At 49.2% G+C, this 21,857-nt stretch overlaps 2 protein-coding genes and 1 long non-coding RNA gene across 5 annotated transcripts in view; 2 read left to right on the top strand and 1 right to left on the bottom strand.

The window, feature by feature from the left end:
• DEFB124 (defensin beta 124) overlaps positions 1 to 21,857 on the bottom strand; it is a 46,103-nt gene that overhangs the window by 3,275 nt on the left and 20,971 nt on the right. The window contains exons 1-2 of one of the 3 annotated variants that reach the window (XM_055266170.2): positions 16,826 to 16,915; positions 1,166 to 1,248 (exon numbers count right to left, since the gene is read on the bottom strand). In XM_055266170.2, the coding sequence (XP_055122145.2) occupies positions 1,166 to 1,223 (58 nt within the window). In that variant the 5' untranslated portion in view covers positions 1,224 to 1,248; positions 16,826 to 16,915. Of the gene's footprint in view, positions 1 to 1,165; positions 1,249 to 2,814; positions 3,317 to 16,825; positions 16,916 to 21,857 lie in introns of those variants that run through there. The other 2 variants (XM_055266171.2, XM_055266168.2) reach the window with 2 other exon arrangements.
• Positions 3,451 to 13,348, top strand: REM1 (RRAD and GEM like GTPase 1). Its single transcript, XM_055265509.2, has 5 exons — positions 3,451 to 3,555; positions 4,416 to 4,975; positions 6,026 to 6,108; positions 10,486 to 10,687; positions 12,615 to 13,348. The coding sequence occupies exons 2-5, from the start codon at positions 4,636 to 4,638 to the stop codon at positions 12,884 to 12,886; spliced, it is 897 nt and encodes a 298-aa protein (XP_055121484.2). The 5' UTR covers positions 3,451 to 3,555; positions 4,416 to 4,635; the 3' UTR covers positions 12,887 to 13,348.
• Positions 14,228 to 16,039, top strand: LOC129474668 (uncharacterized). Its single transcript, XR_008654611.2, has 4 exons — positions 14,228 to 14,476; positions 15,460 to 15,623; positions 15,710 to 15,787; positions 15,904 to 16,039. It is a non-coding gene; the product is annotated as an uncharacterized lncRNA (long non-coding RNA).

The raw sequence follows: 21,857 nt of genomic DNA, 5'->3' as shown, positions 1-21,857 counted from the left end.
TTACAGGCGTGAGCCACCGCGCTTGGCCAGGGTTCTTTATATATTTATTTCTTATTTCTGGTTGAAATTTTCCTAAATACCAAAGTTTCTGGCTGGGCTCATGCCTGTAATCCCAGCACTTTGGGAGGCCAAAGCTGGAGGATTGCTTGAGGCCAAGAGTTTGAGACCAGCCTGAGCAACATAGTAAGGCCCCGTCTCTATAAAAATTTAAAAATCAAAGAAGTATCTTTTAAAAACTCATGCTGTTACAGTATTCTCTGCTTCTGCATAAGTTTAAATTTTCCCATAATAAAAATGTTTAAAACTCACCTTGTTTATTTATGTTATTCTCTCTACTTTCATGTATATGTGAAATTTTCCAAAATAAAAAGTTTTTAAAAAGAAAAAACTCTAGGCCTGTTGTGGTGGCACATGTCTGTAATCCTAGCAATTTGGGAGACCGAGGCAGGTCTATCACCTGAGGTCAGGAGATCTAGACCAGCCTGACTAATATGGTGAAACACCGTCTCTACTAAAAATACAAAAATTAGCCAGGCATGGTGGCACATGCCTGTAATCCCAGCTACTCGGGAGGCTAAGGCAGGAGAATCACTTGAACCCGGGAGGCAGAGGTTGCAGTGAGCTGAGATCATGCCATTGCACCACAGCCTGAGCAACAAGAATGAAACTCCGTCTCAAAAAGTAGAAAAAGAAACAAACTTTATTAGAGGCCTTCTCTGTCCATCCTCATCAGCCTTCCCATCCCCACCCCCTCCATGCGCACACCACTCTAACCCCTTCCCTTGCCTTTCCTCTTCTCAGCACTTATCACCACCCACCATATGTTTATCCGCTTATTTTCTAGCTCCACCAACTAAAATGTCAGCTGCATGAAAGCAAGGACCTTCTTTTCTTTCACTGCTACACGTCTTTCACTGTTATGATTTCACAACAATCATAACACAAATGAATATTTATTGAGAGAATCCCATTTTATAGATAAGGAAACTGAGGTGCAGGCTGATTTAGCAACTTGCTCTAAGTTGCCCACCGAGTCAGTGGTGGGGCCAGAACTTAAATGCTGATAGAGGCCCCTCTGTCCTCCAGGACCTGAGAGTCTAGTCCTCATTTTTACAAGCACGCACGTGCACACACACACACACACACACGCACACGATGTTGTTACCTGGTAGCACATGACCCAGAACCAGGAGAGCCACAAGGAACAGAAGCAGCTGTGTCATGGCCACGGGGCTCCTGGGGAGGCTGCTGGAGAGAACACAAGAGGAGAGACCCGAGCATGCTGAGCCTCGCTGCTTCCAGCCCAGCCTTTATTGAGCTGCAGATGAAGGCAGTGCTGTGGGCAGCAGGCCTAAATGGGATTATGAGACCATGTGGTCCCCAGGCTGCTTGGGATCTCAGCCAGCTATGTGGGAACTAGTCAGCCACACCCTCCGGAGCCTGTTGAGCTTGGAAGCTGGGGGTAGAATTTTCTGAGGCAATGTCTAGGGTCAGAAAGTAGACATCTTCCCCACCTAATAGAGTGGAAAAAATCTTGACTTAAGAGAGACCTAGTTCAATCCCCACATCTCCCCCTAACTGCTGTCAGACAAGTCACTTAACCTCTCTGAGCCTCAGGCTGTTGTCTATGAAATGATGACAAGCATCCCTTACAAGGCCAAGTGACCAGCATGTATGTAGGCCTACTTTAAAATGGGAAGAGTAATAGTACTCATGTCATAGAGAGTAATAGCTACCCTTCTCATTTAGGGGACTAAATGAAGTAATACACTGGCTCCTATAGTGTGGTTCCCAGACCAGCAAGCAGCAGCAACACCTGGGACTTGTTAGAAATGCCAGTTCTTTAGTCCTACCCCAAACCTACTGAATTCACCTCTCCCTAAGCAGAGGAAGACCACAGGTCACAGAGCAGCCCATGGGTCACAGGTTAGATCACTGGTCACAAGTTAGGCCACAGATTCACTAACACTGGTCACAAGTTAGCTTTCTGGTCATTTGTTAGATCACTAGTCATAGATGAGAGCATGGGTGGGTCCCGGCAAAATGTGGCTTAACAAGCCCTGCAAGTGATTCTAACACACCGCCAAAGGTTGAGAACCCCTGAGATAATATTCATGCAAAGCTTAGAACAGTGTCTGGTACACAGGAATCTAAGTTGCATCATGAAAGATGAGTAGGGGAAAAGGTATCCCGGGCAGAAAGAACAGAATGTGCCTAAAAGAGTGGGGCATGAGCCAAGCAAAGGTTTTCCTGGGAGGAGAGGTTGAAATGATTCTGCAGAGAATATGATGGGGCTTGAATGCCAAGTTCAGACTTTCGTATTATAGACATCCAAAAGTTTTTTAGCAAGAGTGTAAGCAAATAAAGAAACTGAAACCCAAAGAGGGAAGTTGACTTCCCTAAGGTCACACAGCAATTGTGCTGCAGAGATGGAAAAGCCAAGTCACCTCACTCCCAGACAATGAAGGGTGCTGCACCACTCCTGGCCCATCTTGCAAGTTAGAAAGGTAAGCTTAGAGGGCCAAGCTACGGACGGAAGCCAGGCACAAGGGGGTTCTGCATCAGCTCCAAGACCTGTGGGGGCTGAGCCAGTCTGTTCAGCTGCTGTGGGAGTTATTCCAAGCTGAACACCTGAATCCCCTCAGCCATGACAATGACCCCCACCCACAGGTGCAGCCTGGTCTCCGTGGGCTCCACACAAATACACACCCCAATTTCTCAAGACCTAAAGGGAGGCACCCCAGCCAAAGAGTCTGGATCCTGGCCCCTTGGATGGCCAATGTCACCAGCAATCTCTTTCCTCCTCCTCCATACCTGGGAGCATTTTTTTTTTTAAGCCATGAGTGATAGAAACAGTAGACAGAATGGCAGAGACCTCAGGCCCAGGCCCAGCTAAGCCGCAGTTGGTGAATGAATGAATAATGCCAAAATAAGATTTTCAGAATTCTTCAGTGCAGACTTCCTGAGCTCTCTCTTCCTCCAAGCCACCTCCCAAAATTAATTCTTCATCCAGAGCAGAGTTTCTTAAAGTGAGGTCAATGAACCGCCTGCATCAGGATCACTTGGGGCACTTGTTTAAAACGCAGATTCCCGGACCCCTCTCCCAGCACTGTGGAATCCGCCTCTCTTGGACGGTGGGACCTGAAAATTTAGCAAGTTCCCCAAGTGGTTTTTCTGGGGGCTAATGTGTTGGTGCATCCCCTTGATGGAGTGGACAGATGTGGACGCAGATGGAGCTCCAGACCCAGGAATCCAGAGGCCCCATCCTTCCTTTCTCGTCTGTCACTCTCACCCGGTGCGTAGGGCTGGCAGAAGCGGGTCAGCTGAGCTCTGCACTTTCAGAAAAGTCACTGAGCGGCCAGGGCCTTGGGGCGGGGACCCCGGGGCTGCCCTAATGGGGCGGGGCTGGATGGGGCGGGGTCGCGGCTCCTCCCCCGGCCGAGGCGGCGAGGGGAAGGGAACTGGCCTGAGGGGCTGCGCGCGGAGGCGGGTGGTACAGCCTGGAGCATCCAGCCGCTGAAGCTACGAGGGACCTTGGACCCCTCCCACGCCGAGGTAAAGCCCTGCGCTACGCGCCGCCAACTTGCTCAAGTTGGAACAGAGTTCGCCAGGCGATTGAAGGGGGATTCAGCAGAGTTGGCAAGAATAGGGGAGCTTCGAAACCGCGTCCCGAGGGTGAGGGTCTTCAGACCTGGGACCCGGAGGGCTGGATAGCCCTGGACAAAGACCCCTCCAACCCCAGGATGGGGGATTCACACCCGGGATGCCGGCTGAGAAAGCTCGGACCCAGACTCCAGGAATGGCACAGCGTTCCCGGGCCCTGTGGTCTGCCCTCCCCGTCCCCTGCCAGGACCCTGTCCTGTCACCTAACCTGGGGCCTGACCGGCGGCAGCTCCTGTCCCCAAAAGCAGTTGGAGGCCGTAGCGCCAGCAGCTCCTGAATTTTTCACACAGGGGGCGGGTCAGACACGCGGTTCCCATGGCACTAGGGCACTCGGGTTACAGTCGGGTTACCCCCATACCCCCCTCGTGCTTCTGGAGTGCCAGCCCGCACTCCTGCCTCTTCCTCCTCAGACCCCGTGAAATTGGGCATCGAAAGTTAAGCAACCCCTACCCTTGGGGGGGACCTGAAACTGCACTCCCAACCCAGAACCTGTGAAAGAGAGCGGTGGGGAAAGGGAGGAGGGGGACAATTTAGATGCCCTTCAGAGCCAGGGCCTCATGTTCTGTGGGAAGGGCAGGTCCGTGTACACGGAATGGGGAGTGTGCATGTGAGGACATCCCACCTCACTACTGCCCCTCCACCTGCTTGTCTGTCATCAGGAGTAGATCATCCTTAAGACAAGGGAATGGCCTCTGGGTGTGCATGTCTGTGTGTTCACAGCCTTCACACTCACTCCTTCCATCCGGATCCAGGTTTACGCAGAGCCCGAGGCCAGAAAACCTAGGGGCTTTCTGCCCCAAGAAGCTGAGGCACCTCCTACTCCCATCTGAACAAGAGGGGGATCTGGAAGAAGCCATCTCAGCAGCTCATCAGGACGCTATAGAAAGAAGCAGCTCAAAGCAATTGGCTGACAGCCAATTCCCCCTTGTTTTAGAAGGAAAGAAGGAAGAAGCAAAACCCCTCATACCAAAGATGACACTCAACACCGGGCAGGAAGCAAAGACCCCTCTGCACCGGCGATCCAGCACCCCACTGCCCCTGTCCCCACGGGGCCGCCAGCCTGGCCTCCTGAGCACAGTGCCTTCCACTCAATCTCAGCATCCCCGGCTGGGCCAATCAGCCTCCCTTAACCCTCCCACCCAGAAACCTTCACCTGCCCCAGATGATTGGTCTTCTGAATCCAGCGACTCTGAAGGCTCCTGGGAGGCTCTCTACCGTGTGGTGCTACTTGGAGATCCTGGAGTGGGGAAGACCAGCCTGGCCAGCCTCTTTGCAGGGAAGCAAGAGAGGGACCTCCATGAACAGCTGGGAGGTAGGGGCCATATGGGCTGGGCTGGGATGTGGCCAAAGGAGTGAAAGCCCTGTCACCAGGGACATGGGGCTGCCAAGAACAGTTGTACAAGTCACGCACTGTTCAACTCTAAGGGGCATCATTCACTTAGACTATGACATGAATGATGCCCCCCCGCCCTCCAAAGTTGTACAGGGCACAGCCTGCACGATGGTCAACGGGAGGGAAATTCTTGAATAGAACAAGAATTTTGCCAACTTCCCATGAATGAGAAGTATATGATTCATTTCCATGTCATGCGGGTGGCAATTCTGAATTCCATGTCAAGAAATGGTGGACTTCCACCAAGGTCAGAAACTCCCCTCCCCAACTCCTCTGACTCTTAGATTCTCCCAGTCCCATAGACACCCATCCATGGTCACCATGATCTACAGCAAAACTAAGATCCTTTGCAGAAGGGAGACTCCCAGACCCCAAGTTCTGGGCCCTGGGTTGCTTTATTCCCAGGAAATGCTGTGAGCTGAGAGTGTCAGGGGCCCCAGGATGATGGGGTACAGGGAAGATAGAAGAGAGAAGCTAGGCCCCTGAAGGACTGGCCAAAAGGACATAGGGTGAGTGGGGGAAGGGGGTTGATTAAATTCAAAGAAAAGGTAGGGACATCTAGCCAGACTCTTCTCTAGCCTTGACTTCTCTCCCCCAGCCTCAAGAGTGAGAACCCATATGTGTTACAGATAGGGAGACTGAGGTCAAGAGAGGATAACATGACCTGCCTGAAGCACACACTAAGTCAGAGACAGAGCAGGCCTGGGAGAATTCCTAGCCCAACTTTAACCCCACCACCCCACCTTCATTCAATCAATCAAATCTTTCTGGCACCTACTATGAGCCAGATACTATGGCAGCTGGGGAGACATGGGTTCCTACCAGGAGAGACAGGCATCAAACAAGTGTGATAAGTGCTTCTGAGGACAAGTGGAGGGGGCGATGTGACCAGAAATGGGGGGTAGGGAACACCACACTCTCTCAGGCTTGCCCCTCCTCCCTGAGATCCAGCTCTTCCCTCAGTTGCAGAAGATGTATATGAGAGGACCCTCACAGTGGATGGAGAAGACACCACACTGGTGGTCGTGGACACCTGGGAGGCCGAGAAACTGGTATGGCACTGCAAGCAGAATTTGGGGAGAGGGGTGCTGAGCCTAATACTAGACACCCTCCCGTCCCCTCCTGGGACACTACAGATCAGGTGTGAGCAAGAGCCATCCTCAGCACCCTCCCCCAACACCCACAGCTCCTAAGCAGTCTTTCCAATCCCAAACAGAAGACCCTTATGACTCTGACCCCTTTTCTCACTCCACAATCCCCTCCTAGCAGCCATCCCAGAATGTACTTCCCCCCCTGCAGATCTCCCCATCATTATTTCCACCCTTGTCCCATGCCTCCCACCCACATTGTGCAGAAGGAACGCTGGATTTGGCCCCAAAATACCTAAGGCTGAACCCCCTTTCTTTTTCTTACTAGTTGTGTAGTTTTGTGCAGTTGACTTAACCACTCTGAGCTTCAGTTTTCTCATCTGATAAATGGGTTAACCATTCCTGCCTTCCTCATCAGCTAGTTTTTTAAAGTTCTTATGCAATTTCAGAGGTAAGCCCAGTTTAAAGCAAGAAAAACTGCTGAATAGGGGTGAAGAATTGTAAATGATAACTCTTAGTAATTATGACTTGGTAGCTAGAGAAAAAGGAAATCAGAGCAGGAAGAGAGCAGTAGGCAGGAACATGTCCCTGTTATGATTTTATCTTGTTTGTGTTTTCTTTTCTTTTGCTACATGGGTAATACATGCTCATTGTAGAACTCTGACGAAAAACACCTAAGCAAAGAGAAGGATCTAAAATCACCTGGGATCCCATCTCTCTAAGGGATAGCCTGCTCAAAAACTAAATGGTGAGTCTTCTGATTCCCATTTACTGATGAGGAAACCAAAGACCAGAGCAGTTAAATAATAATAATAATGTGTCTAAAGCTCTCAAATAGCAAGTGAGATTCAAACCCAGATCTACGAAATCTTTGTAGATCTTATTCTTTTTTTTTTTTTTTTTTTTTTTAGATGGAGTTTCACTCTTGTTGCCCAGGCTGGAGTGCAGTGGCACCATCTCGGCTCACTGCAACCTCCGCCTCCCAGGTTCAAGCGATTCTCCTGCCTCAGCCTCCTGAGTAGCTAGGATTACAGGCACTTGTCACCATGCCCAGCTAATTTTTGTATTTTTAGTAGAGACAGGGTTTCATCATGTTGGTCAGGATGGTCTCGAACTCCTGACCTCAGGTGATCCACCTGCCTCAGCCTCCCAAAGTGCTGAGATTACAGGCATGAGCCACCATGCCCGGCTGAGGCTGTATTCTTATGCATTAGGACTGCATAAGAGTCCTCGTCTTATGACTGTCCTCCCCATCAAGAGCATCACCTTCTGAACCTTCAGCTGAGGTTTCAGTCATTTGCTCATTCATTCATTCAGAAATACTTGCTGGGTGTCTATCATGGACCAGGACCTTGGAGACACAGAGATGAATAAGGCAGACATGCCCTCTGGCCTCGTGGACCTCACAGGCTGGTGAGAGGGTCTACTTTTCATATGCAGCTGAGAATGCTATGGGGCAGTGTCCAGCAAGTTAAGATGGGTGATCAGACTGGGAGTCCCACTCAGGAGACAGGGGAGAAAGGATACTAGACTAGAAGGCAGGAACTGGAACTCCACACCCAGCTTGCTTTAGCCTTGAGAAAATTTTCTCCTCTTTTCTGGCCTTTTATTTTCCAACCAGCAAAATTAGGAAACTGAACCAGTTTCCCTGATCGGTGACTGTGAAGAGAGGTCTCAAAGAGGGTCCAAGCAGTAGCAGCATTATTGAAATAAGTATCCATCCATTCCATCTGTGTGCTACATGGTACTCTGATATCAGAGAGGCTAAATCTGACAGAATTGGGTGGGCCTTAGGACCTTAGTGTACCAGGTTGGCTGACCATCAGGGCCACTTGGAGTGTATTAAAAATCAAATTATCAGCTGGGCGCGTTGGCTCATGCCTGTAACCCCAGCACTTTGGGAGGCCGAGGTGGGCGGATCACCTGAGGTAGGGAGTTTGAGACCAGCCTGACCAACATGGAGAAACCCTGTCTCTACTAAAAGTATGAAATTAGCCGGGTGTGATGGCGCATGCCTGTAATCCCAGCTACTCAGGAGGCTAAGGCAGGAGAATCGCTTGAACCTGGGAGGCGGAGGTTGCGGTGAGCAGAGATCATGCCATTGCACTCCAGCCTAGGCAACAAGAGCGAAACTCTGTCTCAAAAAAAATAAATAAATAAATAATAAAAATCAAATTATCAGGCCTCACCCTGGCCCTCACCCTCAGCCTGGGCAACAGAGCGAGACTCCATCTCAATAAAGATAGATAGATGATAGATAGATAGACAGATGACAGATAGATAGATAGATAGATAGATAGATAGATAGATAGATGATAGATAGATAGATAGATACTAGAGCCCCACTTTTAGAGCTTCTTATTCTTTTTTTTCTTTTCTTTTTTTTTTTTTTTTTTTGAGATGGAGTCTCGCCCTGTCACCTGGGCTGGAGTGCAGGGTCGTGATTTCGGCTCACTGCAACCACCGCCTCCCAGGTTCAAGCTATTCTTCTGCCTCAGCCTCCTGAGTAGCTGGGACTACAGGCACCCACCACCATGCCCAGCTATTTTTGTATTTTTAGTAGAGACAGGGTTTCACCATGTTAGCCAGGCTGATCTCGAACTCCTGACCTCAGGTAATCTGCCCACCTCAGCCTCCCAAAGTGCTGGGATTACAAGCATGAGCCACCGCGCCCAGCTGAGAATCTATATTTTTAATCACACTCCCAATGAGTTCATACCTACAAATCCATGCACCAACTGGCTTTTGTGATCTTGACATACAGCAAATCCTCCAAAAATATTTGTTCAATGAATGAATGAATGGTCAAGACTCATTTTCTCATTCTAGAGATGGGGAAAACGAAGACCCAAAGGAAGAAACCTGTCCATACTCAAGGTTGAGAACCCACATCTGTCTGACTCACCCTAAGGTTATTTGGCCTGGGAAATGATCTATATGGCTGTTGAGAACTTACCCCCCTTTGACAATGACACTGACCACGAATCTGATGCTTTCCTATTCATCACCAAATTCCCATTTGGTTATCAGAAAATTTCTGGCTTCTGGCCAAGCACAGTGGCTCACACCTGTAATCCCAGCACTTTGGGAGGCCGAGGTGGGTGGATCACCTGAGGTCAGGAGTTTGAGACCAGCCTGGCCAACATCGTAAAACCCCGTCTCTACCAAAAACACAAAAATTAGCCGGGCATCATGGCAGGCGCCTGTCATCCCAGCTACTCAGGAAGCCGAGGCAGGAGAATCATTTGAACCCGGGAGGCGGAGGTTGCAGTAAGCCGAGATCACGCCACTGCACTCCAGCCTGGGAGACAGAGTGGGACTCCATCTCAAAAAAAAGAAAAATGAAAGAAAATTTCTGGCGTCTTCACTACCTCACAACCACACTCAGTCTTTCTCACTTCAGGCCTTAGCTCTGACTGTTCCCTTTGTCTGGAATCTCTTCTCTCCTGCTTGGCCTCCCCCTCTTTCCTAACCCCATTCACCAGTCCCCTGTGAAGCCCTCGCACACTCTGCCAGGTGGGGTTGTTCTGGCCTCCCCACCCCACTCCTCCAGCCACTTACACATGCTTCTTAGTGGTACTTTCACACTACACTATAACTCCCATTTCCATAAGCTCTCTTCCAGACCATGAGCTTTTGGAGGGCAGAAACCGTGTCTTATTCACCACTTATAAAGTTACCACCCAGGTAGTCCAGTCTTGGAGGGCTGTCCCTAACAAAAGATCACCATCCGAAATATCAAAAGCACTGCAGTTCTTTCTTTTTCTTGGTCAAACAACTTGAAAAGACTCTACTTCTTAAAGTGCCCCTTGCCTCTCTCATCCCCTTGTGAACTTACACTTTACAGTTGCTCCTTCACCTCCGTCTTCAAAACTGTCCCGAAAAATGCCTTCCCTCTAAAGTCAGCCTCCTGTCCTCACTTCTCTCTCTTTTTTCTCTTCATTCTGGATTTCACCAGGCATAAAGAACCATCTGGCAAGGCTAAACCCTCCTCAGAAACAAGACAAAAGAGCTAAACAGGTCAAGGCAGAACCCTCTTTAACAGGAACAGGAACCAAGTAAATTTTGTCTCCACTACCCAGCCTGCAAAAGTATCAGTGAGTGAGAGAATTCTGTGAGGTAGTGTTATTAGCCTAAATTTTTAAGCAGAGAAACTGAGGCTCAGAAAGGATCACCGATTTTCCCAAGGTGACACAGGGAATTGTAGCAGAAGTTGTCCCCCACACCTGTCCAAACTATAAACCTCAGCCCCATCCCACCCATTAGACCATCCCAGGTCCACCTTCCTCAGCCAGGGCCTAGATACCCTCTGAGGATGGGCCTTGGGTCCCTCTCCCGCAGGATAAAAGCTGGAGCCAGGAGTCATGCCTGCAGGATGGCAGTGCCTATGTCATCGTATACTCCATCGCAGACCGAGGCAGCTTTGAGAGTGCCTCTGAGCTCCGCATCCAGCTGCGGCGCACACATCAGGCAGACCACGTGCCCATCATCCTTGTGGGCAACAAGGCGGACTTGGCCCGCTGCCGAGAAGTCTCTGTAGAAGGTGAGCCCTTCATCCCACCCCACTGTCATGGCTGCCCCTCCAGCGCTCTTCGTCTCAGTGACTGTCCCTGCCAAGCTGCCCCTACCCTGCAGCCACTTGCCTAAGCCTGCAAGCTAGGAACTATTCTTGCCTCCCACTCACCACCCCCAAACCAGTCCCCAAGTCCTGTCAGGCCACCTCCATTAATCCCACATTCCCTTCCCTCTCTGCCTACAGTCTTTGTGCTATCCTGGCATCTCCACCTTCGCCAGTCCTCCTGCTTCTCAATTATTCCTCCTTACCACCTGCCAGAATTTTCCAAGACCAGAGCTGAATTTGCACTTCTTAAAAATTCCTGTATGTGGTGGGGCATGGTGGCTCACAACTATAATCCTAGCACTTTGGGAGGCCAAGGCGGGAGGACTTGCTTGAGCCCAGGAGTTTGAGACCAGCTTTGGCAACACAGCAAGACCCTCACTCTACAAAAAAAATAATAATAATAATTTTAACTCTTTTTTAAAAAAAATTCTGGCCAGTCCCAGTGGCTCACGCCTGTAATCCCAGCACTTTGGAAGACTGAGGCAAGTGGATCACTTGAGGTCAGGAGTTCGAGACCAACCTGGCCAACATGGTGAAACCCCATCTCTACTAAAAATACAGCTCACGCTTGTAATCCCAGCACTTTGGGAGGCCGAGGCGGGCGGATCACAAGGTCAGGAGATTGAGACCACGGTGAAACCCCGTCTCTACTAAAAATACAAAAAAATTAGCCGGGCGTGGTGGCGGGCGCCTGTAGTCCCAGCTACTCGGAGAGGCTGAGACAGGAGAATGGCGTGAACCCGGGAGGCGGAGCTTGCAGTGAGCCGAGACTGCGCCACTGCACTCCAGCCTGGGTGACAGAGCAAGACTCCGTCTCCAAAAAAAAAAAAAAAAAAAAAAAAAAAAAAAATACAAAAATTAGCCAGGCATGGTGGTGCACACCAGTAATCCCAGCTACTTGGGCAGCTGATGCATGAGAATCACTTAAACCCAGGAGGCAGAGACTGCAGTGAGCCAAGACCATGCCACTGCACTCCAGCCTGGGCGACAGAATGAGACTGTCTCAAAAAAATAATAATAATAATTTCCTCTATGGCTCCCCTAGCCCCTTAATCAGAGACACTTTATCCACCAGGATGATAGGCCCAGTGCCTACAGGCTTTTCAAGGGCTTACATTTGAGAACTGAAAAGAATCATTATTGACTCCAAAATACAGTGAAAAAATTTAGAAATTCAAATTTCGCAAAGCTTTGTCTGCAAAACATATTTTGTCAACCAGCAACTACAAACCAAAACTTTAAATGTCATATATGGCTTGTATTTACAATGGGATGGGGACTATTTTAATAAGTTTGACATATCAGATAGGGCCCATAACAATTTTTAAGTGGTCTTACAGAGTAAGACCACTTAATGTGTAAACTGAGACCCAGAAAGGAAAAAGCCAGTTTCACAGTCACCAGCCCCTAAGGACTAGAACTCGGGCCCAGTGGCATCCTGGAGGTGGAAGACCGTATGCTTTGTGAACAGACGTCCAAAAAAAAAAACTGCAACATAAGCCCCAGGAGATTTTGTTAAAGCACAGATTTCCAGACCTCAGCCCAAACCTACAGAATCAGAAACTCTGAGGGTGGGTCCAGGAATCTGCATTTAAACGAGCTCCTCCAGGTAATTCCGATCCACAGCAAATTAGACCCTTTACCTGGCATTCAATCTGACCCCTCCCTGACCCCAGCCTCTCTGTCTTCCCTCAAAGACCAGTCTGATTTATCTGAGTCCCCAGACAGCAGCACCAGGTATGGGCACAGGAAAAATTGCTTCCAATCGAGACTGAACACATCTCTTCCTACCTTTTTCTCCGCCTTCCGTTATGTCTCCACCCCTCCTCGACGGGCCCCGCCCCCTCAGAGGGCCGTGCCTGCGCTGTGGTGTTCGACTGTAAATTCATCGAGACATCCGCCACGCTGCAGCACAACGTGGCCGAGCTCTTCGAGGGCGTGGTACGCCAACTGCGCTTGCGCCGCCGGGACAGTGCGGCCAAGGAACCCCCAGCACCCCGACGGCCGGCCAGCCTAACCCAGCGCGCTCGTCGCTTCCTGGCACGCCTGACAGCCCGCAGCGCACGCCGCCGGGCACTCAAGGCCCGCTCCAAGTCCTGCCACAATCTGGCCGTGCTCTGAAGCCGCCCGCCCTTCTGAGAGTTGGCGGGTCACTGAGGTGCGTTCTGGGCTCCAGGGACGCCACTGCGGGGCAAAGGCGCCGTTACCTGGAGTCTGCATCATGGGTCTTGCTTGCCTGCTGCCCTGATGGCCTGAGTATCCCCCAGATCCAAGCCTGGGGGACCCCGGGAAAGCGATGCACAGACAGACGATGGGGCCGAAACCCCAAGCTGGGCACAAAGTAGTTTTTTACGTGGTGGGTGTCTTTTTGTAAAAAAAATCTTCCTTGTCCCTGGGCTCTGGCCAACCCTCAGAAACCCTCACAATAAACCAGACCAGAAGGATGTCCCATCTGAATGCCCAGACCTCTCCGTCTCGGCTCTTCTAGGCGTCTCCACCTACTGCCCTCCCATCTACACTTGACTGTAGACTGGTTTGGCCTGCTGGCCTGGGCGTCAGGGCCAATCAGTAAAGTACTTGGACTAATTTTGTGCTTAGGCCCTTCTCTCGACAGTGGATCACAACCACAGTTCCGTGACCAGCTACTTTCTCATTGACTCATTTTTTACGTTCTAGATTCACATGTCTGGAAGGACCTCAGTACTCATCCTGGCAATAGAATTGCTGGCGTTTGTTGGGAGCTGTGTACTAAGCTGTCACAACAATTAATCCTCCCAACACCTGGGAGAAGGGTTTACGATTAACCCCATTTTGTTCATTAGTAAACTGAGGCAGAGGACACCGAAGGCTCACCCAAGATCATACAGCTGCTAGACGTGAAGTTGCCGGGATTCCAGCCCAGGCTTGTCAGACTCTAGTGACCAGCATATCCATTGTCCACTTTAAAGATGATACAAAACCCTATAGAATCTTGGCAAAACGAATTTAAAAACATAATTTCACATCCAATTTAAAGGAGGTTGGGACAGGAGCTCTATGAAACTCAGTCCATTAATCCCGGGGATGGACCCCCGTTTAATCCAACTCACTCATTTCCCGAAGGCAGAAACAAGCCTAGAGAGAGGAGGTGAGCTTGCCAGAGTCACCCAGCCAGGGAGGACTACACCCCAGGGCCCAGCCTCCTCCTGGGTCTCCCTTTGACTGTGCGGGAGGAAGGAGGTGGTGAGGCCTGGCTGGGGTCAGGGCTGGGTGTTGGGGATCAGGTCAGGAGTTTCCAGCCCGAAAGGAAGGGATGTCACTGCTTTGAGAAGAAAACAAGACGCAAACCGTTTGGACCATCGTGTCCCTGACGCCGGACATCCCTTCCCCCAACTAGCCCAGACGCCCCAGCCCCGGGGGACGCGGTGCAGAGAAAGACCGCAGCACCCGCCAGCCAGTCAGCAGCGTCCTCCAGCCGCGACTCCCCACACCCTAGCCTTCCAACGGGGACGGATGGCACTCACTCCCACACCCCAACCCCAGCCTGGGGAAGGGAAAAGAAGGAAGGTCTTCTTCCCCCACCCCAAGCTGTCTCCCGCCTGCGGTCAGGGGGAGGGGCTCTAGCTGTGGAAAGTTGGCAGAGGCGGCCGGCAACAGCCGGGAGAGTGGAAAAAATGATATCAAACCCGGAAAAATGCAGGCCGGATGGAGGGCCGGAGTGGGCCCTGGGAGGTGAGAGGGCGGGAGGGAAGTGGGGAGGGGAAAGAGCTGAGAAAAGAAGAGGGGCCGGGGAGAGAGTGCAGGAGCTGGCTTTAGAAAACTGAATACAATTGCCCTCATCCCCTCCTTTCTTCATCTACAAATATTTATTGAGGGCCTACTAAGTGCCGGGCACATTGCCAGGCTCTAGGGAGATGTGGTGAACAGAAAGAGGGAGCTCATTGCTCGGTAGCTCACAGTAGGGTAGGCTAACAGACTAGAAAACAAATCAGCAAATAAAAGAATCACAAACTGATAAGGAGCTGAAAATTAGAGTGGTCAGGGAAGGACCTGAAGATAATCCAGTCCAATCCCCCATCCTCAGATGGGAAAACTGAGGGCCAGAGAGAGAGAGACAGAGAGAGAGAGAGAGAGAGAGAGAGAGTGCTTACCCCAGGCTACTGAGAATGTGGAAGAAATACTTGAGAACGGGATAGGGGAGGAAAGGGGGAGGGAAGAAAGAACCGGTGCCGACCAAGATGGGGAGGTGGGAGGTGTTGAGGGAAGGAGAGTTATGCAGCCAGCAGAGCAAGATGGCAGGGTGATTGAGGGCACTGCCCTGAACCAGGGGGTGTGTGTTCAAACCCTGCTCCCCTCCATCTCTCCATGCCTTAGTTTCTCCATCTATAAAACAGGATTCCTGACAATTCTTTCCTTCAGAGTCGATGTGAGGATTAAATGATTCAAGTTGTGTAAAATGCTTAAGACACTTCCCGTGTCTAAGAAGATTCAATAAATGTGGACTCCCGCTAGCATATCTTCTTTTTTAAAAAAAAAAAAAAAAAAAACAGGGTCTCACTCTGTTGCCCAGGCTGGAATGCAGTGGCGCAATCACAGCTCGCTGCAGCCTCCACCTCCCAGGCTCAAGCCATTCTCCCACCTCAGCCCCCCAAGTAGCTGGGACTACAGGCACATGCCATTATGCCCAGCTAGTTTTTTTTTTTTTTAATTTTTAGAAGAGACAAAGTTTTGCTGTGTTGCCCATGATGGTCTGAAACTCCTGAGCTCAAGAGATGCTCCCACCTCAACATCCCAAGGTGCTGAGATTTCAGGCATGAGCCACTGGGTCCCACCCTGCTATCATATCTTGAGGCCTTGCAGAAACCAGGATTCGTTAAGGGTAAGATATTCTGAGACTGTGAAGACCTGCTTATAAGTCTTTACCTGGCATATGTATTCACATGGTTTTGTAGGTCTGCCCCACAGAAATGAAAGCTCCTTGAGGGAAGCGCCCTCAGTGCTGCTCTGACCCCAGCACTTACAACAGTGCCTGGCTCATAATGGGTGCTCAGTAAATATTTGTTGAATGGATTAATTCATTATCCATTAATAGATATCCATTAATTCATTATCCATTACCTGTAAAGTGGCCCTTCCAATCCTGTCCTCTCTGATTCTAGGTGTCTGTGAATAAGGAATGGCTGGGAAAGCATGTGAGAAAACCACACTCTTCCTTAGCCTATTATAGTTTAAAAAGTACTTTCTCATCCATAAAAACAAAACCAAAAAAAATAGCTAACTTTGTTTTAACTCCTTCTCTGTGTTAGTGTTGGCCCCCATGCTACATGCTGGGTACACATTTTCTCATGTCCTCACCACCACAACCCTCTTCTTAATAGGTACTGTTTAATAGATGAGGACACAGAGGCTAAGAGAACCCAAGAATCTCTCCAAGGCTACACAGCAAGAAAGGGCCAGATCAGTGGTCGAGAGGCAGGCAGGAACTGCCATCTTAATTGTACAATTAGGGAAACTGAGACTCAGAGAGAGGAGATGAGTTGTCCAAGCCCAAAGTCATGTAATAAACAGCAAGCAGTTACATCACTCTTACTATGTACCAGGTGCTGTCCTAAGTGTTTTTCATACATTAATCAGTTAGCAAGTAGCAGAACCAGATTTCAAACCAGGGAGATCTAGCTCACAGCATTAAGGGGTGGTCTGTGTTACACCATTTGTATGTACAGCAAGCCTGGAACAGGCTGGTATAAAAAGGAAGGTGTCTTTGTCTCCAGCCCTGCTGCCTGAGCTAGCGGCAAGACAGAGAACAAAAGCACATTGACAGTATCCTCAGCTGCCAGCTGGGACTTTCCACCTTGAAGGGAGGATACTGTTATGGAAAAAATGATAAAGCTCTGGGAAGATGGATGTCTCCCCAGGGGCCCCCAAGCCTCCTCAGAGTCCCTCCTCTTGCTGTGGGGGAGGGCCACAAACTGTGCTGGCTTGGTCCAGATGAGACAAAGGCCACCTGGATCCCAAGACACCCAGCCAGGCTGCTCGAATACTGAGGATCACTGGCCTTGGTGGAAAGTTCCAATTTCTCACCCCAGGCATGAAGCTTCTGCTCAGGGACCCCCGAGAAATCAGGTTCAGGCTGGAGCTCCCTGTCCTTGGAGATTGGAAATACACATCTCATAGGGCCTACTCCCTCCTTTCTTCATTCAGCAAGCATGAACAAGGATGTGGGCTCTGAAAAAAGGTAGAGAATGTAGAGAGGATCACAGCTGGTGGGTACAGGAACTTCCAAGTCCCTGCCCTGGCCACGAAGGGAAGGGGAGGGTAAAAGAGGGGTAGAAGTAGTGAAAAATCCACCTACAACTGCTTTGTAATGATTAAGAATCCCTCCAGTCTGTCATGGCCTTATGACCTTAGGCAAATCAAAATATACAGAGTGAAGGGATTAGCATAGAATTCTCTATGTAATTGTCTCTGTCTCTAGAATATTTAAATATTGTAGTTCAACAGCTTGAAAAAATATACAAGTTCAGTTTCAATTTGAGCACTGTTCCCTTCTGTTCAGTTCAGGGTTCAGTTAAAAATAATACGAATGATGGGATGGGAGCTCTGGGTGCAGCAATGTGTGTGGTTTTACCCAGTCCCATATGGTTCAAGTTCAAGGCTAGGGTGTGTGTGTATGTGTGTGTGTGTGTTGTGGCTTATATTCCCAGGCATTGTGGATGTGACAATTTATTGGTAGAAAAGCACAGGCTTTGGAACTAGAAGAAACCTGTGTTTAATCCCACCTCAAGCACTTGATCTCTCTGTGAGCTGGGTTCTCCTTTCCTTCGTTTTGAAATGAGAGGTGATAATTCTTATCCCATAGAATTAAATGAGGTTTTTAATACTTAAGAAAGAACCACTATATGCCATTGGTAATTTACTTCCCCTCTCTAGGCCTCAGTTTTCTCATCTGGAAAGTGGGGATATTAATTGTATTTCTTGGCCAGGCACAGTGGCTCATGCCTGTAATCCCAGCACTTTGGGAGGCCGAGGTGGACGGATCACCTGAGGTCAGGAGTTCAAGACAAGCCTGGCCAACATGTTGAAACTCCAACTCCAATAAAAATACAAAAAAAATTAGCTGAGCATGGTGGCACGTGCCTGTGTTCCCAGCTGCTCAGGAGGCTGAGGCAGGAGAATCACTTGAATCCTGGAGGCAGAGGTTGCAGTGAGCCAAGATCATGCCCCTGCACTCCAGCCTGGGTGACAGACCAAGACTCTGTCTCAAAAAAAAAAAAAAAAATAGTATTTCTCACTAAGTGTCGATGTGAGAATTCAATCAGGTTGGCTATTTGTTAGCATGATGCGTTGCACCCAGTAAACACTCAATAAATTGTAATGCATTTCCATGCATTACTTTATACTTTTTCCCACATATATTATTTTGCTAAGGCAAAGTATTGGATGCTTTTAAACATCATACTATATGTATCCTTCAGCTTTATTATTTTTCACATTCAACATTATATTTATGAGATTTCTTGTGTTGAAATCTGTAACTGTAACTATTCTTTTTCATCACTGCACAGTATTCCACTGTATGAACATACAAGATTTATCTTTTCTTCCTTTTGATGGGCTTTTTTTCTGCTATAAATAATACACTATGAACATTGCATGTGCTGCTTTGAGCACATATATGAGAGTTCCTCTTTCCATCATTCCACTGTGCCATCTTCTGGGTCTCAGCTTGCCCTGGGATAGCTACCCTTAGGGTCCCAGTATGGCCACCCCAGTTTCAGGCATCAAACGTGGACATGACAAGGTCCAGGCAAAGTAAAAAGGTTGTTTCTTCCTCAGCGTGTCCCTTTCATCAGCAAGGAAACTCTTCCAGAGCCCTCTAGCAAATGTCCTTCATTTCTCACTGGCCAGAATCTGGTTACATGGCCACCTTCAAACTAATCAGTGGCTTAGGTTAATCAGGGTTTGCATAAAGTACCACATGGCCACACCAAGAAGAAAAGCTAGAGCTGGGTTAACACCCCAAGTGTCTAGTCAGGCAGTCAAGAGTGCATGCTATTAGCTTTTCCAGTCTTACAAAACAGTCCAGAGTGAGGGTGACCATTCCAAATCCAGTCCACTTCAGGGTCTGCCCAACTCTGTGAATGAGGATAGATGCCTTTTCACAGAATTGTCTGGAATGAAACTTTGGGAGGCCAAAGTGGGCGGATCACCTGAGGTCAGGAGTTCAAGATCAGCCTGGCCAACATGGTGAAACCCTGTCTCTACTAAAAATACAAAAAAAAAAAAAAAAAGCCAGACATGGTGGTGCAGGCCTATAATCCTAGCTACTTGGGAGGCTGAGGCAGGAGAATCCCTTGAACCGAGAAGGCGGAGGTTGCAATGAGCCAAGATTGCACCACTGCACTCCAGCCTGAGCAACAGAGCAAGACAATGTTTCCAAAAAAAAAAAAAAAAAGATTGTCTGGAAAGCAATTTTTGAGTCTTACATACACACATACACACGCACACACATTAATTCCAAAACTGAAACCAGGATTCACTAACTCAAATGCTCACAGAGTCAGACCAATAATATAAGTCAGTGAAGTCAACTGGGTAGAGGACATTAGGGAGCATCAAGTCTGTAGCAAACGAATCAGCTGCCTTGCCTAAAAGGAGGATACGAACTAAGCTGCCTGTGACTACTGTTGGAATATGAACCCAGTGTTGCCAGATACCGCATGTCAGTTTTTATAAGAAAGGCAGAAAGCCAGATCTTAATGTGAAGTATCCCAATCCTTTTGTTTTGAGACAGGGTCTCACTCTGTTGCCCCAGGCTAGAGTGTAGTGGTGCGATCACAGCTCACTGCAGCCTCAACCTCCCAGGCTCAGAGGATCCTCCTGCCTCAGCCTCCCAAGTAGCTGGGCCACAGGCATGCACCACCAGGCCCAGCTAATTTTCTTTTTCTTTTTTTTTTTTTTTTGGTACAGTCAGGGTCTCTCTATGTTGCTTAGGCTGGCTTCAAACTCCTGGATTCAAATGATCCTCCCGTCTTGGCTTCCCAAAGTGCTGGGATTACAGGTGTGAGCCACTTCACCCAGCCCTAATTCTTTTTTTTTTTTTTTTTTTTTTTGACAGAGATTCGCCCTTGTTGCCCAGGCTGGAGTGCAGTGGCGCGATCTCAGCTCACCACAACCTCCACCTCCCAGGTTCAAGCGATTTTCCTACCTCAGCCTCCTGAGTAGCTGGAACTACAAGCATGCACCACCACACCTGGCTAATTTTTTGTATTTTTATTAGAGATGGGGTTTCTCCATGTTGATCAGGCTGGTCTCAAACTCCCGACCTCAGGTGATCTGCTCACCTCGGCCTCCCAAAGTGCTGGGATTACAGGCATGAGTCACCGCGCCTGGCCACCCAGCCCTAATTCTTAAATAATTATTGCTAATTGTCATTTTGTGTTTTTTTGTTTGTTTGTTTTTTGAGATGGAGTCTCACTCTGTCACCCAGGCTGGAGTACGGTGGCGCGATCTTGGCTCACTGCAACCTCTGCCCCCCGGATTCAAGAGATTCTCCTGCCTCAACCTCCCCAGTAGCTGGGATTACAGACGCCTGCCACCATGCCCGGCTATTTTTTTTTTTTTTTTTGAGATGGAGTCTCGCTCTGTTGCCCAGGCTGTAGTGCAGTGGCACGATCTCGACTCACTGCAAGCTCCGCCTCCCGAGTTCACGCCATTCTCCTGTCTCAGACTCCCGAGCAGCTGGGACTACAGGCGCCCGCCACCACGCCCGGCTAATTTTTTTTTTTTTTTTTTTGTATTTTTAGTAGAGACGGGGTTTCACCGTGTTAGCCAGGATGGTCTCAATCTCCTGACCTCACGATCCACCCGCCTCAGCCTCCCAAAGTGCATGAGGCATGAGCCACCGCGTCTGGCCTAATTGTGATTTTTTTTAAACCCTGGTGCCTGGTCACGGTGGTTCACACCTGTAATCCCAGCACTTTGGGAGGCCGACGTGGGTGGATCACTTGAGGTCAGGAGTTCGAGACCAGCCTGGCCAACACGGTGAAACCCCATCACTACTAAAAATGCAAAAATTAACCAGGCATAGTGGTGTGCACCTGTGGTCCCAGCTACTCAGGAGACTGAGGCAGGAGAATCACTTGAACCCAGAAGACAGAGGCTGCACTGAGCCTGTCTGAGCCTGCAGAGATCATGCCACTGCACTCCAGCCTGTGCAACAGAGCAAGACTGTCTCATAAATAAATAAGTAAATAAATAAATAAATAAAACCCTGGCAGGACAAGCAAAACATGTCTACCATTCTGACCAGAGGCTAGCAGTTTGTAACCTCTGGTCTAAATCCAAATAGTGATAAAGAAATGTACTCTTAGCCATCCCCCAGTCCGCAAGGTCACTCCTCGCTCCGTGCAGTTAGCACATAATTATAAAGAATAGCTTGGGTTGGGTATGGTGGCTCACACCTATAATCCCAGTACTTTGGGAGGCTGAGGCAGGCGGATCACGAGGTCAGGAGTTTGAGACCAGCCTGGCCAGCATGGTGAAACTCGGTCTCTACTAAAAATACAAAAAATTAACCGGGCATGGTAGGCGCCTGTAATCCCAGCTACTCAGGAAGCTGAGGCAGGAGAATTGCTTGAACTCGGGAGGCGGAGGTTGCAGTGAGTCGAGATCGTGCCACTGTACTCCAGCCTGGGCAACAGAGTGAGACTCTGTCAAAAAAAAAAAAAAAAAAAAACAGCTTGGGCCGGGTACAGTGGCTCTTGTCTGTGATCCCTTCACTTTGAGAGGCCAACACCAGTGGATCTCTTGAGCCCAGGAATTCAAGACCAGCCTGGGCAGCACGGTGAAACCCCATCTCTACAAAAATTACAAGAATTAACCAGGTGTGGTGGCCACACCTATAGTCCCAGCTACTTGGGAGGCTGAGGCGGGAGGATCCCCTGAGCCCTCGAGGTCAAGGCTGCAGTGAGCCGTGATCGCACCACTGCACTCCAGCCTGGGCGACAGAGGAGGACCCTGTCTCTAAAAAAAATAATAAAATAAAAGGGAAAAGTTCAGAATAGGTTTTATTTTTATCAAGCAGGAAATTGTTCTACCAGAAATTTCCCTT

This window comes from Symphalangus syndactylus, chromosome 24 (assembly GCF_028878055.3).
Source record: "Symphalangus syndactylus isolate Jambi chromosome 24, NHGRI_mSymSyn1-v2.1_pri, whole genome shotgun sequence".
NCBI lineage: Eukaryota > Metazoa > Chordata > Mammalia > Primates > Hylobatidae > Symphalangus > Symphalangus syndactylus.
The sequence above is the reverse complement of the archived record's forward strand: the minus strand, read 5'-3'. Positions and strand labels throughout refer to the sequence as shown.

What these genes read in the sequence shown, in the direction of transcription:
- REM1 (XM_055265509.2), top strand. Translation starts at nt 4,636, where the DNA reads ATGACACTCAACACCGGGCAGGAAGCAAAGACCCCTCTGCACCGGCGA. An exon ending in CCTCCATGAACAGCTGGGAG is followed by an intron (nt 4,976 to 6,025) that starts GTAGGGGCCATA and finishes CCTCAGTTGCAG; the next exon opens with AAGATGTATATGAGAGGACC. An exon ending in CCTGGGAGGCCGAGAAACTG is followed by an intron (nt 6,109 to 10,485) that starts GTATGGCACTGC and finishes CCTCTCCCGCAG; the next exon opens with GATAAAAGCTGGAGCCAGGA.